Source organism: Camelus dromedarius, chromosome 18 (genome assembly GCF_036321535.1).
Source record: "Camelus dromedarius isolate mCamDro1 chromosome 18, mCamDro1.pat, whole genome shotgun sequence".
Lineage (NCBI taxonomy): Eukaryota > Metazoa > Chordata > Mammalia > Artiodactyla > Camelidae > Camelus > Camelus dromedarius.
In genome coordinates, this window is record NC_087453.1 from 27,297,930 (window position 1) to 27,315,894 (window position 17,965).

Below are 17,965 nucleotides of genomic sequence, written 5' to 3' on the forward strand. Positions count from 1 at the left end.
TGGGTCATTCGACTTACCTGCATGCCTGCCATATATTGAATGTGAGTAAAAGTCAACCAAGTGACATTCATAGGGTGATGGTGAAAATCAAGTGACATGCTGTTTACAAAGCTACTCTGAGAGATTAAAAATGCTTTCATACTTCTCCAACTTTAGCAGACAGCCAGAGCGCCTGGAGTGTTTGTGAAAACACAGGTTGTGAAAAAACACCCCCAGAGTCTCTGATTCAGCTGGTCTGAGATGGGGCCCAAGAATCTGCCCTTCTAACCAGCGCCCAGGTGTTGCTGATGCTGCCAGTCCCTGGACCACACTTTGACATTCAAATAGCAGTATCACTTGATAGTAAACCTCTAAGTTCACCTGGAAGGAATGTGGGTTTTGTTTTTGATAAATGGTACTCTTCTTATGCCTTTGAAGGTGTTTTTCATCCCTGTTCAAGTCACAGGTCAGATAAAGAAGACTTCAGCAGGAGGTTATCGTATCTCTGGGTCACTGATCTGTTCCCTCCAAGTGTTCCTTTGAGAAGGTCTCTCTTAGGGATGCTTGATTTGCAAAATATTGTCCAACAAACCACATGTTAGGTAAGTCGTAATAAGTAATAAGTAATAAGTAATAATACATATGAACATCTGGACCACTGTCTGATTCTCATTGAGATTTGTAAATATGGAAAATAGCTCCAGGTCATCCACTGCTGTTTGGAACAAACACCAGGGGACACATGGCTTGGGTCGGAATCCCCTAACCATCAATTTACCAGAAAGAAAATATGTCCTAAAGAGGATGTGACCTAAGTAAGTAGGTCTAAGGACCTAAGTAAGTAGGACCTAAGTAAGAGACAGGCAGCTGAATGGGCCAAGAACCTGGCATATCTGACCACTCTTCCAGGGCAATGATCTTTCTAGAACTCCCAAATACCCAGAAGACTCCCCAGGTATCAAACATGGATAAGCATACTCCCCCAACCCTTCGGGGACATGACACCCAAAGGAACAGTTTTGCCATGTGCCTAAGGGGCAATACCACGCTCAGAGCTCTGGGAAGGCACGGAAACTTGGAAACCAGTGGGTCAGGCCTGTGACATACTGCAGGTGCAGACTGTGGCTACACCAAGGGGTCCAACTAAGTGGACCATCAAATGATAAGGCCCTCTTTGTAGTTCATGGAAAGGCAAAATGCAAGGCAAACCGCAGTTCTGCCAGAAGGATCAACAATCCTCTAACAGATCTCCTTAAATTCATAAGAAATACCTACAGACATTGTTAAAAAGCTACAAACCAAAGAAGCTGTGGTATGTTTATACAATGGAATGCTACTCAGCCATAAAAAAGAATAAAATAATGCCATCTGCAGCAACATGGATGAACCTGGAGATTGTCATTCTAAGTGAAGTAAGCCAGAAAGATAAAGAAAAATACCATATGATATCACTTATATGTGGAATCTAAAAAAAAAAAAAAAAGACAAACTTATTTACAAAACAGAAACAGACTCACAGACATAGGAAACAAACTTATGGTTACCAGCTGGGGGGAAGGGGTGGAGAGGGATAAACTGGCAGTTTGAGATTTACAGATACTAACTACTCTATATAAAATAGATAAACAGCAAGTTCATACTGTATAGCACAGGGAACCATATCCAATATCTTATAGTAACTTACGGTGAAAAAGAATATGAGAATGAACATATGCATGTTCCTATATGACTGAAGTATTGTGCTGTAAACCAGAAATTGACACAACATTGCAAACTGACTATACTTCAATTTAAAAATAAATAAATGGATATGAATGCAGCCACAAATATTAGACTCCAATGTTCAGTGACTTGGTTGGGCTAGAACAGGTAAATAGCTTTGCAGAACAACATGAGCTGGCAAAACCCTCCCTATGGCTAAGAAATGCAACTGGACTTCTAGATCTTGGCAGGGTTTCATTCCTACTGAAAACATTTCTTTCTAGTCCAGGCAATCTTCATGTGGAGGAGAGCTGATAGGAAACCTATTGTGACCCTAAACTCCAGGGGATGCTGAATCTGCCTGTTTCAGTTCTTTCATTGAAAACTTCCTTGTACACATCCCTCTCGTGTTTTCTAGAGTCTGCTTCTTAGCTCCTGCTCATTGCAGGCGGTCATCATGAAATCGGCAGGCTCTCAGAAGGGAATGCCATCTTAGAGGGTCTTCAGATGGAAATGATACTCATGCCACACCCAACACTGTTTGATCTTGGAGGATTTAAGCTATGATGCCTTTGGCTGAGAACCACTGGGAACTTTCATTCCAGGCTCTGGCCAGGTGCTCCTCAAGCTTCGATGTGCATTGGAATCACATGAGGTTGTTGATAAAGTTCAGATTCTGACCCAGTAGGTCTGGGATAGGATCTGAGATAATGTATTTCTAGCAAGCTTCCAAGTGATGCTGTTACTTGTTTTGTGGACTATATTTTGAGATAAGTGAAGTGGGTATCTTCTTTCACAAGGACTCATCCATGTTAATTGGGCACATCTGGTGACCTGAGTAAAGCTAAGCCCTTCAAGGAACAGGAGAGAAACTGGCCAGGCTAGGTGGCGGCTGGCTCATGTCTTGCCAATTGCCAGCCACGTCCTGCTGAATCTGCCTTTCTTCTCCGTTGTTGTCCCTCTGGAGAGGGGCACAGGTACCTTGACAACATTTTCTTATGTATTCATCTCTTACTAGATTTAAAATCAAGCAACTAGAATGCACCACATTAACAGTGCCTCAGCACACTTAACCACTATCAGACACATTTTATAACCTTGCTTACCCAGGACTTGCCCAGCTTCCTCGATTCCAGATTCAAAGCAAAACTAAGCAACAGAATAAAAATAAAATGACAGAAGATGAGGAAGAAGAGAGAGATGTTCCTCAAAGATAAGAAGGTACAATTTACCAATTATAAAATGGCTTCCAAATGTTTAATGTCAGGTCAACACTCTTACACATATAAATAAGATTCTGAATTACCAGGTGAAACTAAAGTTCGTCATGTGAGACTTGACGAGGAAGAGAATTATGATGCATTTGAGAATGATGTTTACCCCCTACCACAAAAACAATGGAGAAGATGTAAACTATTAGTTGTCAATAGGAGTAAGTGTCTACTATTTGGAACCTTAATTCATGTGGGACAAATCACATACCCAGATTAGAGCAGAACAGTTAGGCAACGTGCTACTTTGGGTCCAAATTATTTCTTTGAAAATAGCTCTCCTTTATGGGAAAGGTGAGTTAAGTTTCCAAAATGATGTGTTTAAAGGAAAGGGGGTAACATGATGAAAAAGCCTAAAGGGGTTTTTTTAGGTGCATTTGATTAAAAAGCTCCTGCAAAACTTAGTCACAAAACAGCTGCACTGAAAATTTTGTTGAGAAAACACACTTCGTCCTCTGCACAGGAAGTCATTATGTAACGAGGGAAATATGCAATGACAAAGTACCAAGCACTTGCATGGTTCGCAACTCAGGGTCTGACCCACTGAAGTGTTTGCATAAACGTGAGCCCTACCAGCCATCAAACCGGTCAGCCTTTCTCCACACAGGAATTCTCATTACACAGGTTTGTTAAAGACACAATTAACATTATTTTCTTTTATTTTTAATTTTTTTTTAAGTGGAAGTGCTGGGGATTGAACCCAAGCCCTCATGCATGCTAAACATGCACTCTACCACTGAGCTACCCCTATAAGACACAATTAACATTATGGTCTAAAATTATCATTGAAATTACTCACAAAAATCATGTTCTAAAGTCAGTAATCTAAGAGGAGAACAAAACTTCCACTACAATGATGTGTGAAATACTTCGAAGTGGTCTAACTAATCTTCTTTTACGACTTAGAGAATTTAACCAATTTAAATACTGCCCAAAAGTGCCAAGAAACCAGTGCTTTGACGATGGTCCATTTTCTGAATTTGGAACAGTATAACCTTGAGCAATCACAGTGTCACTACACTGCAAGAACTCCTTTTTTACTGAATGCAAATATTTTTGAGGAACCATTAGTCCCAGTGACATCTTAGCCCTCCCTTCCTTGCTCCCACTTTCTTTCTGGGGCAGAACAGTGCAACAGACAAAAACATTCGCTTTATTGTAGTGATTTCCAGGTTATTATTCTGTCTTTTTATTGAGAGATCAGGTGCTGTCATAACTGGCAGATGCCATAGAGACCACATCACAGTGAGATGCCTTTTAATGATGGTTTCAAGGAGTATCCAGTTTGCGCATGATAACTTCAATCAGCCTTCCTCAGTTTAACTCAGGATTAGAATATGTGAGCCTCTGACTTCTCATTGTCACACTTCAGTTTCATCAGGCAAACTAATAATTTGAGAAGAAGCAATCTCATGTTCTCCAGAAAGCTGCCCAATAGCTTAAATTCTGGTGCAGCACACTAGAAATGATTTCATTTGATGCCGGTCTTCAAAACAATTGGAGTCTAATCTTTTAATAGCTGTTTTGGATGAATGAAGTTTGTCTCACTGCAAAGTGATTTCAGTCTATCATTTTTTGAAAACGTGTGTATCTGAGTTATACATTTATATATAAGCATATATAGAAAGGATGTCCATAATCATTAATACATATGTGTCTGTATATATGCATGTGTATGTATACATAACATGTGTGAGTGTGTGTACAAAAAAGTATGTCCACTGACTTGATTGTTGGAAAAGAACGTGCAAAACATAAAACTGAGATGAAATAGGCCGAAAATAAAGGCAAGAAGAGATATGAATTGATTATTTTTACGACAATGATGCAAAGAGTTATTCCCTTCCAAATGATAACTGAGGTAATTTGGACAAAGTTTTAGTAAACTATCCTTTTCCTCTATTCCTCCCTACTTTTGTTCTTCCTTGGTAGAAGTGGATGAAATAATGGATGGAGACAAAACTAGCTGGGTCAGACTCTTGAGTGAACAGACCTAGGTTTAAACCCCATCTTAACCATTGACCAACACTAGATCTTGGTCAAGAGCGTCCTTCAAATGAGGAGAATGATGAATGATAATGACCTCACAGGTCTGTTGTGAGGATTAATAACAGGTATGTATAGTCTAAGCACCTGGGGCATAAAAGGCACTCATTTCAGAAAGAGTAAAAGTTTCATTTAAAGCAAATCTGGTGCTTTTTTTTCTGGATTTAGGTAAAGTTAAGAATAATGGTGATATTTTCTCATCAGTAGGCTGAAATGTATATCTACTTGGTCACCTTGGACAACACATAAATACATAAATCAATAAAGCCTTCAAAAATACATCGTTTGGGTCTGGAGCAAAGGAAATGACAATTTTTCTTGCTGAATGGTCTTTCACTCAGTGTTAAGGTTGATCCCATAATCTCGGAAAATCCAGAAAATTCAACAGCTAAAGCTCTCACCTACACCCTAATTCAGTTCTTCGGGTCTGTGTGGCTCTTTGTGTTACTCTGCAATCTGTTCCACCTGCACCTTAATAGGTGGTCAAATCAGAGCTGAATCCCAAAACTTCACTTAGGAATGTTCTGGTCTTTTAGGCTCAAAAAGAAAGTGTTTAGATTTAATGGTTTTATGGCCCATCAAATCCTGTGTGGTAGCCTCTAATTGCATCCAGGGGCAGGAATTTCTTTTTAAAATCTCTTTTTTTCTGACAGTTTAATAAGAATTTACTAATATGCCGAGCATTCCTGGAACGCATTAGGTAGGTTTTAATGTTTCTCTATTTGAGGTCCCAGCACTCCCTCATGTGGCATTCGTCCACATAACAAGTCAGAAGCAAAAGGATAAATAAATATTCATCTTTTTTTTCCTCTTTCTTTTTGATTTCCCATGATTAAATGGAGCAAAAGAACTAACGTACCTTCACGGAGAATGAAATAAAATTTTATTACAGCCACTGTGCATAAAAACCAGAGTTCCATCATTATGTCCTAAAAGCCTCAGTGGTATTGTAAGCATTTTGTTCATTGGTTCTTTGAGATATCAGAGAATCTCTGCTTATTTTGAAAATGGAAATTTAACCTAATGAGACCACCTCCTCTACATACATATTAGCATTTATGTTCATTATTGCTATTTCCTTCAATATGTTAAATATTTTGTAGAAATGATTCTGTATTCATCTCTGAGGCTTACATGAAGGATAAAATTTTAAAAATCAAAAACCAGTCTAACAGCCTTCCAAACGGCTGTGACATTTATAAGAAGAGGCATTTATATGACGGCTTAAATATTATAATGTCAATTACTAAAATATCAGCTAAATCATCCACTGCAATAAATCTCTTATTAATAACACAATGCATGACAAACTGCTCTCCATTCAGTGTTTCCTGGTTATTTTCCTTCCATCTTTAAAGAGTTTTAGGAGTTTTAATTTGTGCTTGTTTCAAATTCAAGCCCCTTCATCTATGCTCCTGAATTTCGCACAAGGCTCTTATTTCCTAACAAGTTTCACATTCTGTAGCTCATTCCGTCCCCTCAAAACTAAAGGCATAAAACTGTAAAAACATAGAACATTTGCAGTTAATATTCCAAGGCGATAGCATAAAGCGTGCCTTAGGGGTCCTGCTGCAGTTAATGACATTTGGAAATCTCAGTAACTGACCAGGGTATTATGGACAGCATTGTGTAAGTGATTAAGAACCTTGAGTAAGGCATTTAATCTCTCCAGGCCCTAGTTTCCACATCTACAGTAGTTGGAGAAAGATCCTTAGGGCTTTGGGCTCACACATTTTAAGACAGTGGTCCAGGTTACATGAGTTAATAAATTCAAATTGCCCAGCACACATTAATTGCCAGATAAATGTTAGCTATCATCATTTTTCACATGACTGAAGTATAACTTTTTAAATTTATGTTACATTTACTCAATACCTATTTGTTTTCAGTGGAACCAGAGATAAATCCAGACCTGCTCGGTCTCCTCTATCCCAAGGATGCAGGTATGAGACACGAAAATCCAGTGGACGCAGATGCTCACTGCACTATATCTATTTGATGACATTTCAAAAGGGCACAAAACCATTCACTGATATACTGAAAAGAAAATTCTAAAGACCATCTTTAGAATGCTTTCTACTTCTGAGTGTTCTCATTGTGGAGGTTTTTTGCTTTCTACTTCTGAGTGTTCTCATTGTGGAGGTTTTTTGCTTTCTACTTCTGAGTGTTCTCATTGTGGAGGTTTTTTCTTGGTTCTGTCTAAGCAGCAGAACTCTTTCTTTTTTAAAGAGCTGTTCTTTTGGATCCAAACACACAGCACAAGTAGCTGCGTGCTCAGTGACACATTTAACTTCTCTGAGATGCTCAGAAACAACCCCAGCCTCCTCGGGACACCGGAGGCAAACCACTGATCTCGAGTAAGCAGCTTACTTTTTCAGTGAGGAAACGTAATCCTAGAGAGTGAAAATGACTCGCCACGAGAAGTGAAACCAGCTAGTGGTGAATTTCCACATAAATCAGATGTCCCAGCCGGACAGCCCAGGGGACAGTTGTAGCCCACAAAAGTATTTGCTTTGGCCCACACGTTGTTGCCCCGAACAGTGCTTTAAAGAATTTTGATTTATTGGCCAATATTTAAAAACCAGGAGATTGCACATAAAAATCAAGGTTTCTGGCTTCCCTTAAAAATTCTGAAGATTTGGCAACCTCACGTCCTCCCTCCCTTGGGGCATCAGTTAGCTAGTGCCAAGATACGTCTGCCCTCTTTCACAGGAACCTGCAGTCTCAGGTTTGGTACCGTCTCCTCCACTGAGCTTCTACTCTTGTTTTCTTAACTTCATCTCTCCTTGGACATTTATATTACCAACTTGGCCCTTAAAGCCATTTTTTGAGGTTCCTGCATAAAGCTTAAAACAAAAATCTTTAGCAAAATAGAGAGAGCAATTTTCATTCCCACTGTGATGTAAATGGAGTGTACTTTTCCGAAAATGAGTTTTTAACCTATGGAAGAGAAATATTTTAGGGACTTGGAATCTCAGGGACAAATAAAGGGTGAGCCCCGTTTTGGGCAGTTCTTCCTAGCATTTGTCTCACGTGATCCTCACAAGAACCTCCAGAGGTAAGAGCTCTTATTTAACTAGGGTTGCCAGCCATAGCAAATAAATATACAGGATCCTCAGTTCCAAATGATTTGAGTTTTATCTGAAATTCTACTATAACTCCCTGTATTTTATCTGGCAACCCTCTACTCACTGCCATTTTGAAAATGAAATAAGAGTAGCTCCATTGGTCACTCTACAACCACAGAGCCACAGAGTGAAAAAGACAGCTCTGTTCTTGGGCTTAGTTCTGACTGGGGACGTGTCCCACGGTGGTGAGAAGAAAGGCCAGGGGACCCCTGAAGCAGGGCTCTGGGAAGAAGTCTGGAGAGCCAGCTGGGAAGGTGAGACCGTGGTTCCCTGGAAACTTCCAGAACTTTCTAGATGCTCATTCTAACAATTCAGGCCAGACCATTCCCTGGGGATGTGAATGGCCTTCACCTGCTTTTACTGACCAGGCTAATGGGGACACTTTGTCCAGAGACGGCTGCTAACTGACCCCTGTTCTCTGAACTTGGCCTCAGTTTCTCTCTCTAGTGAGGGACCAAGACCCTGGAAACAAGCTTGATTAGGGACCAGATAATTAGGAGGGTGGAGGAAAAAAAACGTCCTCGACAGCTTCTGTGGATTTCACCACCTCCCCAAGGATCAGGCTGGCTTGAGAGGATTTCCACATTTTAAAGGGACAGAGTAAATCAAATATCAGCTGCATTATTCCATGTTGACTTTCTGAGTTTTGAGAAAAGGGAAGCAATCCCTACCAAATACGAATGTCCCTACACTCTGACTTAAATTTGCCTGCGGCTGTGTCTGTATTCAGACAGCCATTGTCTTGGTTTGCTTTCTTCCAGGAACTGACAATGAGACCTTGATATGAGCCTGAGTCTTTCATTTTGGAAGGATGCAAGGTGAGCCAAGGAGGGGGAAGGTAAAAGAGGGGTGGGAGGCGGCCAGTGAAGGGGGTGCCGAAGGGCAGGTGACTTCTGAAGGACTCAGTCTTATCGGGAAAACATGGTTAAGAAGGCAGACTGCCTAGGTCTCCATCATTTGACCTATGTGATCCTGGGCTTCTGCTGTGTGCCTCGGTTTCTCGTGTGTAAAATGGGCTTAATATCAGTGCCCACCTCTTGGGGCTGCTTGAGGATTGGATGCTCTAATACTTGTCAGGTACCTAGAACAGTGCCTAGAATATGGTAACCCTTCTATAAGTGTCTGATACATAGACCTAAAGGGGTAGGGCTCTGGTAAGCATACTACTAATGCCTCATGCTCAGTGCTGGAAGGAAATAATGTTAGATGAAATAGTCCTGCCCAGGGTGTGAAATTGGAGTCTCTAAGTAAGCTTTCTTCTCATTTTTCTTCCCGCCCCACCCCCAGCAAAAATCAGGGGCAGTGATCTTGAAACCATCGGGAGTGAGTTGGACAGTAGGTACTGTCAGTTTCTAACTGTGAAAACCTGCTTTACCTGGAACTCTAGCCCTTGGCCCATCAAGGGGGAAGAGCGACACCTGTCAAATAGCAAATAAAGGGAACTGTGTAAGGATCACGTGCACGGTCCCAGAGGCGGGGTACCGAGTGACCTTGCTTCCTGCCTCTTCACTCCTTTGCTTCTTTCCACTCTTTCCATGGTTCCTTGTCCAGTTTCCTCCCTTCTTTTTTATTTTATTTTATTTTATTTATTTATTTATTTATTTATTTATTTATTTATTTATTTATTTTTTGCAGGGGGAGGTAATTCGGTTTTTATTTATTTATTTACTCACCTATTGGAGGTACTGGGGATTGAACCCGGGACCCCCTGCATGCTAAGTACACTCTCGGCCACTGAGCTATACCCTCCCCTTCCTTCTTTTAAATTTAGCTTTCATTGTTCTCTTCTTACAAAATAATTTGAAGAAAATTGTACACATATGGGCCAAAAATAAGATTGTAGAGTCAGCAGTAATCCTATCATTCAAAAATAAAAATCTGTGGAATGTTGTCTACATTCTTGGTCTTCAAAAATAATTATATCTTAGGACTTTACTATTGTTCGTAACCGCTTTTTAAAAATTATTATACTGTAACATATTTCCATGTCATTCAACTCTTTCTATGATAGGATTTTTAAATGTTTACCCCCATTTTTAATGCATCCTATTTTTTTTTTTTTTTGCAACCAGTCTCCAATTATGGGACATCTAAGTGTCCCTAGAAAGTCAGAGAGTAGGATATGCAAGAACAGGCATTTTGATGACAGTCAAAGCACTTAATTGTTTTGAGTATAAAAACATTCGGGAAAGTGTTTACTTCCTGTGCCTACAGAGATGGGAGTCACTACACATGAGTCCCCTTCCGTTCCTTCAGGAGAGGACTTTCTTCCTACCTCGCACGGTTGCCAGCTCCCCATCCACATGAGCCATGCACTGCATGGCAGTAGCGCCCACACATATTGGCATGCTGATCCTCTGCCCTAAAACGGAAGTCGACAGGTCTATTTCAGCAACATTCCGCAGCATCCGTGGATACAGCTTCCACCTCGAATTAAAAAAAAGAAAGAAAGAAATAGGGTTTAGGATTTCAAAAGCACAACCAAAGCTTTGACATTATGTTCAAGTTAGAAAGAGAAAATATTTTTGTATTTTACCCAACAAGCAAATTACTTTACAAAGGTAAAGGAAATGGGGCAATTTTAATGTTTGCTAACATGGAAAGTTAGCAATAAGTCTAATAATGAACTTCTCAAGCCATTGCTGCCTGTAGGTGTAATTAACATAGCGTAGGGTTTGCTGTTTGAGTGTAGTTTTTTGCTCTTTGAGAGACACATATATTGGTGTAACCAGACAATGAAGATCCAGAACAGTTCAGCCCTCCTGAAAAATGTCCCCATTTCTTTTTGTAGTGAAACTCTCCCCTAAACAATCCCCTAAAGATCACTGAATTTTTTTTTTTTTTTGGTCCATAGTTTTACTTTGCCAGAATATCATATAAATGGAATCATATACAGTTTACCCCTGAACAACAGGAGGTGGGCACGGTCAGCCCTTTGCGCAGTGGACAATCTGAATATAACTTTACCATCGGACCCTCTAGATCTCCTGTTTCAGAGTCACGGAACCAAGGATCGTATAGTTCGCTTCCAATGAAAAGAATCCGTACATAAGTGCATGTGCTCAGTTCAAACCCATGTTGTTCAAAGGTCAACTGTTGTCTGTAGCCTTTTGAGTCTGGCTGCTTTCACTTAGCCAGCCTAGGGCATTTGAGATTCGCCCATACTGCTGCTCGAATGATAATTTGTTCCCTTCCCTTGATGACTTGTATTGCATTGTAAGATAGTAGCAGAGTTTGTTTATCCATCCCCCAGATAAGAGATATTTGGAACATTTCCAATTTAAGGCAATTATAAATAAAGCCACTATGAACATTCACTTAAAGGTTTCTGTGTGAATTTCCTTTCACTTCCTCCAAGCCATTATGAAGATGGTATACAAAGTCATGGAGATTAGATTAGAGTTTAAGAAGATATCCTGTGTTTACTTCGTCTGTTTTTTTTTTTTTCTTACAGACAGTAGCTTCAGGCAATTACTTTTAAAATTACAATGTGGTTTCTTCAAAATCCTTGATCTGAATTCCGTATCCATTGAAGTATGATGATGAGGGATTTTTTGTTTTTGTTTTTTTTAATTGAGCATTTTCCTCAAAAATGTTATTTGACAGAGACTGGAGTTTGGGGCTTAAAGAATTTTTGACCCCTGAACATTATCTTAAATTACTCCTTCTGCAGTTCTTTTGTGTAGCAATGAAAGTTACTAGCAAACCAAGAATCAAACTAGTCAAATTTACAGGAAAACCAGTTCTCTGTTCTCTCAGCAAAAGTTATATCCCTTTATTTGTTCAGGATTATTTTCTCCTCATTAGTAACTGATTAAAACGGAAGAAAATACGGCCCCATTTCTAATGAGCACTAAGAACATAAACGGGTGAGTACACACGTACACACCAAACCATCACTTTCCGCTACCTAGATTTAACTCTGCCTCTAGATAGATCAAGATTCATAGTTAATACAGTGAAATGTGATTTGGCAAGAGTGTCGACTGAAATAAATGCACAGCCTAAAAGTTGAGAGTTATGTTTTATTCGGTGGACAATTCTGAGGACTCAGCCCGGGATGACAGACTCTCAGATGGCTCTAAGGGTCTGCCCCGGAGAGGTAGGGGAGGAGCTAAGATATATAGGAGCTTTACAACAAAGACTAGGTAGTTGGAACATTAAAAGATTACTTGTTAACTAAAGAAAACCAGGCATCTCAAGTTAAAGAATTTAGTGCTTTTCTATGTATGCGAGGGAGCAAACATTTGGGCTCATTGAATTCATTGCTTTGACAAGCACCTAGCTATCTAGGGCCAGTATCCTGTCCATTCTTGTTCTGAGTCCCCTCCAAGGGCACCATTGTGAGTGGCTGCAGAGGCTGTGCTGCAGGCTTGTCTTCACCAGGCGGTGGCGGCAGCCGGTGATGACTTGATGGCTTCAGCATTCTTTGTTTATCGATACGGTTTGCAGTATTTTTCATTCACAGGAGTAACCAAAATAAATCGAACCGCCAAAGCCTTAATCGAAGCCCACTTCCTGTAGTGGAAGAAGAAATTCTGCCTTCATGATGCCTTGAGGAATAGCTAAGGGTCCGGAATACAACCCTTCCTCACATAATAAAGAAAAAACATCCAGCCCCTGCAAAGCATAGTAAAGTTTGACTGTGATTTCTCTGCGATTCCTTTGACCATCAAAATTGTCATTATTTTCTGCCCCACCACGTGCTCCGCTGCTGGCCGCCTTTTCTCGGCTGCCCCTCCCAGCGTGATTCTTTTATCTCCATTTTGAAAGGGGAGAGGCTGAAGCCTTGAAGAGAGTTTTTACTTCCAGTCATCTCTAAGTGTATTATTAGAGTGAGAAAAAAAAAGATTTAATAGCAGCACTTGGCGTGCTGGCCTTGGAAGGACTTAGTACTTACTTAGAGCTGAGGAAACAATGAAATCTTTTATGAAGGGCGCACACAGAGCTGCAGGGCATCAGAGTGTGTGGGTGTGTGTCTGTCTGTCTGTCTGTGAGGCAGGGAACATTTTCAAATATGTCGTTCCCCTTTACAGGGTAAGGCTCAATCCTTCCATCTCCAGGCAGTCGTTTCACGCTTGTCCACGTGGTGGCGCAGTCACTTTAATAACCGTGTTCCTGTCTCCCGCCTGGAGGATGACATTACAGACACTCCACCAATGCACAAAACGCAGTTCCCAGGCAAAATTAGATGAGATCAGTGGAGTGCGAAATGTACTTTCTCTAACATGTCCTCCACGTTTTGATATTTTCCCAAAGAGCAATGACAACTAACCTTGTCAGGCAATTCCAACAGCTTCCCAGGCTCCACTAACCCCATGCCCAGTTTAAGTGATTTTTTTTTTCCACAATCTTACCTAAAATAACAGCTGACTATGACCTTGGGCTGTGTTCTTATGGGACCTCCACTTTGGGAAAAGGATATGGAGATTGGCAAAGCAATTGAGCCAACTGAATAACAAACCTTTTTCAAAGGGTTCATGAGTTCAAGGAAGTGATACAAAAGTGGGGCTCCTTCTAACATCCGACAAGGGCCTCAATTTTAATTTATCATCAACTAGGTGACGTACACACTCCCCCAGAGAAGGGACTCTATTGAAGAAAGACACCCATCACCCAACTTTAAAGCCATGTGCTGGTACCGAATCCCACCCACTGACCACACTGGATTCATATTTCATAAGTCCTGCCTGTAAGATGATCATATTAAATCCCAATTTCTCCATATTACTTACTCTAAGCATTTAAAACACATAAAGTATACATGTATACATATACAAAGTGTGTATATGTATATAAAATATACCACAGTTTTTGTAATCTTATTTTTTACCATTCATTGATAATATTATGAGACCTTTAAAACATGTAATTGGATCACTATCAGCCTCTGAGGCACCCTGGTAAAGGAATAAGGAGGTCAAGAATTTAAGTCCAAAGAAAACACAGCACGGTAAATATATTTAAATAACCAAGCCACTTTTTGAACACCTCCCTGTGTAGATAGGTTTCAGAAAACCTATGAACCTCTTGAAATGGTGTGTGTGTGTGTGTGTGTGTGTGTGTGTGTGTGTGTGTGTGTGTGTGTGTGTTAACACTTGCCTGGATAGAGAAGCCACTGCTTTGAGGTCTAAAATGGGCGTGGGGGAGGTGGGGGAGAAGGCTAGGAGGGAGGAGGAGAGACTAGACCTGAGATATGAAATCTCTTGCCATCTGAATCTCCAAAAACAGGAGACAAGTAGCTGCTTCTCATGACACAAGAGTAAAAGCAGCTTACTTACCCCCTGGGCAAACCAGCTAATGATTCTGTGACACTCACACCCACAAAAAGAATACTAACTCTGCCGCAGTGAGTGTCTGTTGCCTCTCAGATATTAAAGTAAGAAAGTGATTTCACTTTTACACTCTGCTGTTTGAAAGAAAACCACACAATTTTCAGTGTCACTCCGTGATACACCGAGGATGAGAGCCTCCTCTTCTGATACTCACAGGACTTCTAAGCACCCAACTCGGAGAATTACTTTCCACCAACAGTAATTTCACAAGAAGCCACAACGATCTGCAGACCACGGTCGAGAAAGATACACTGAGTTAATGAGTAAGAGAAACAAAGTACTGTTCTTTTTAAAATTAACTCCTATCCGGTCAGGCCACGCAAAACTGAGCACACGGACTTTTTCTCCGTTCTTGTCCTGTTTGCAATGGGAAACTTTGTTCTTCGAGATGTTTCCATCTATTTGACTTTTATGTGTCCTTTTTTGTATCAGGGGTGGGCGCAATAGTATTAGAGCCCCCAAGTCTGACCCAGAAATATCTCCAAGCAACTGACGGATCACATAAGTGTCCCTTGTCCCCAGAACCCCAAAACGGGGTTGTCACAGCCAAGTACAGAGATAGATGTCACTGTGAACAACCTTTTGTTGTACTTGGAGACAGGGAGGGGTATAAATTTCACCAGTGGTTTTAAAATCCCCTGTCTTTGTGTCACAAGGGGTTTTCTGAGGTTGGGCTGTTTTTCAGTCTTCTTTTGAATCAGAATGAGAGCTTTCAGATTGATTACCTTTATCCCATCAAGCCAAAGCTGCCACCACCCCCCGGGGCAGAACACCTTTCTTTTTTTTTTTTTTCTACATGGTCTTAGAATCTATTACAAAGTATGCAGGGTGGGTTTCAGAACATCTATTTAGTTCCACATCATCAGCTTGATGATACAGGAGGAAGAATGAAAGTTACACAACAAAAGAGGAATTGAGATGTTAGATAGGTAACGTTTGTTGCAATAAAAACTCCTTGGGTGGTTGATGACAAAGGAGCATCAGCCAGCCTCCAGAGGAAGTTGTTAATGCATTTCCCCCGCTTGAAAGCTGAACAAAAGAGAAGGATCAAGGTGCATGGAAAACTCATTCCTGTTATCTGGGTCCTGTTCCTAAGCTACTCAGGACACCTGTAGGCTGGGGTTTCCCCCTTGTGTGATTCGCACAAGCCCTGAGGCACTTTTCTAGTCCACAGTTTGCAAGTCACCACAGCTTTCTTTTGTCTCACAAGGTTTCTAGGGTTGCAGAGGTGGTCTGTCTGCTTTGTTGCACCCCTTTGCTCCCTCTTGGAGGTCTCCACTGGGCCAGTTGTTTTGGGTCCATTTTGCATCAGTTCAACCCTCCAGCCTTCTGAAGGCTGAAGGTCAATGTGTATCCATTGGAATGGAAGCCCCTGTGGACAAGAAATTTCTCAGTCTGGTTCACTGCTCTACCCTCAGCATGTAGTACTGATCTCGTCCACAGAACTCCCCAATAAGTGAGCAGTTCAACTAGCATGGGGGGCAGGGCATTAAGGCACAAGGAAGGCTCCGCATGAATGGAGTAGGTGGCCACCTGAGCATTGTCACCTGCGGAGTGCTGAGAGGCCCCAGTTCCATCAGCCTGTCAAGGCTCTGAAATTTCCTTGGTTAAAATGATCTATTTGGGTTAAAGTGTTATTTTCAGGCAACTACTAACAGGTAAACCACATTACCTGGTGAACAGAGTTGAGATGGGGCATCTTCCAAGAGCAGAAAACACTGAAGGGACCCAAAATATTACATAAGAATTGTGGAGGGGGGGATCATGCAGAATTTTAAGCTGCTCCATTCTTAGCCAGCTTTTCCCTTCCCGTGGCTCCCCCAGCATTTTTAAAAATCTCATTTGTGTTCCAGAGAAGATAGATCTAAGATGAAGTCCAGGCTTGAAGGAGTTTGGGGGAACCCCCTTCCACTCCACTCTTATGTTCCCACCCTGGTCTGCAGGTGAATCGCTGCTGCTTGCCAGGGACCAGCTTAGTTTAGAACGATTTCATTTCTCCTAATTTACACATAGAAAAGTGATTTTGAGCAATTTTGCTTTAGGCTAAAGAAGAAATCAAGAAGGATGCAGATTCTTTCCCCTGGATACTTTCTGCTTTTTTTCTTTAATTTATCACCATCGATGAGTTCCCACAGTGTTCACTGGCTTTCCTAAAAGCTATAATATAAGATGCATGGGCCTCAAAGACTGAGGGCTCTCCTGCCCTACTCCAGCCAGTAAACCATCTCCACACTGCTGAGAGAAAAACACTCCTTTCTTGTTTTTCATTACAAATAGAAAACATAAACCATGCCATCCACCATCTTGTGCTTTGAAATATGAAATTCACAGGAATACTAATTTGGGAAGAGAGACGAAGTGCTTTGGAGGAGATGAGACAGCCAAGTTGAAAGATTAACGACAAATTGAAAGCTAAAGTGAAAGTTTAGACAACAGTAACCAAAATGAACAATAATGGAAGGCCAGCAGGATGGGAACACTTGAGGCGACAATGCGATCTGGTTCGACCAGATAAGGTGGTTATCTTGCATTGCACAACCAGCAGTTTCCTACACCCTAACCCTAGACCCTCACTGTCCTACTCAGGGAAAACGAATATACAGTCACCAGACTCCGTTACCATTTTTAGACACAGTTAAGTTAATTATCCACACAAGTTCAAGTGAGGAAACAGGGTTAGTATTTTTCAGTCTGCTGTTCAAGATTCTCAGGCTTGGAATATTTCAAAACCAGTTTAAAGCCCAGTACTTCTTACAGCCCTATGAATTCTCTCCTCCTACGAAGCAGATCATCTAGACAAATAATTCCACAGCATCAACATTCAAACTGGAAGATCCTGCTTTTGAAGAATGTCTTTGTGTAATTTTGAAACATGATTTTAAAAAAAAATTCTTACCTGGAAAATGCTGCAATATTATCAGCCAAGGTTTCCTGGTCATTAGCCCCAGATTTATAATAGTCGTATATAGACTTCTGAAGTACGGATTTAGCGTGTTGTTCATAATCGCTGACACAAACAAGCCGGCTGAACATTTTCCTGGGTTACTGAAAACTCTGGGATTTTTTTTTTTCTCCTGTATTGCTTTCTACATCTGGACAATTCTGTTATTTGTCAATTATTAATAGGCTTTTTCCAAAGTTCAGGTTTAGTTTAGTTGCTTACATTAAGTGAGCAAATATATGCTTAGACTTTGAAATCTCATTCGCAGCCATCTGCCAAAGAGCAGGTACACTTCAGCCATGAGAAGGTGGGTTGGGGAGCAGGAGAAGATTAGAGGTCTGTCACATTGACAAAGGAAGAAGAATGAGTCAAAATTTAAAGGCCTAGAGAAGGACGTGCAGGAAAGCACTCTTGGCTCAGTTTGCCTCAGGCGGCTTCTTCCCCACGGCAGGTGCCTTTGATAACTAATGGGTACCCAGAATGGGCATTTTCCCTCCACTTTTGGGTCATGCACATACATGAAAAAGAGCTTATGAGATGAATGGGGCATTCAGTAAACGCAGG

At 41.0% G+C, this 17,965-nt stretch overlaps 1 protein-coding gene across 1 annotated transcript in view; it reads right to left on the minus strand.

The window, feature by feature from the left end:
* Nucleotides 1-17,535, minus strand: part of HAO1 (hydroxyacid oxidase 1) — a 47,276-nt gene extending 29,741 nt beyond the window's left edge. Inside the window, exons 1-2 of the mRNA XM_010994455.3 lie at nucleotides 17,357-17,535; nucleotides 10,401-10,552 (exon numbers count right to left, since the gene is read on the minus strand). Coding sequence (XP_010992757.3) covers nucleotides 10,401-10,552; nucleotides 17,357-17,493 — 289 coding nt within the window. The 5' untranslated portion in view covers nucleotides 17,494-17,535. The remainder of the gene's footprint in view (nucleotides 1-10,400; nucleotides 10,553-17,356) is intronic.
* Nucleotides 17,536-17,965: the final 430 nt, after the last annotated feature.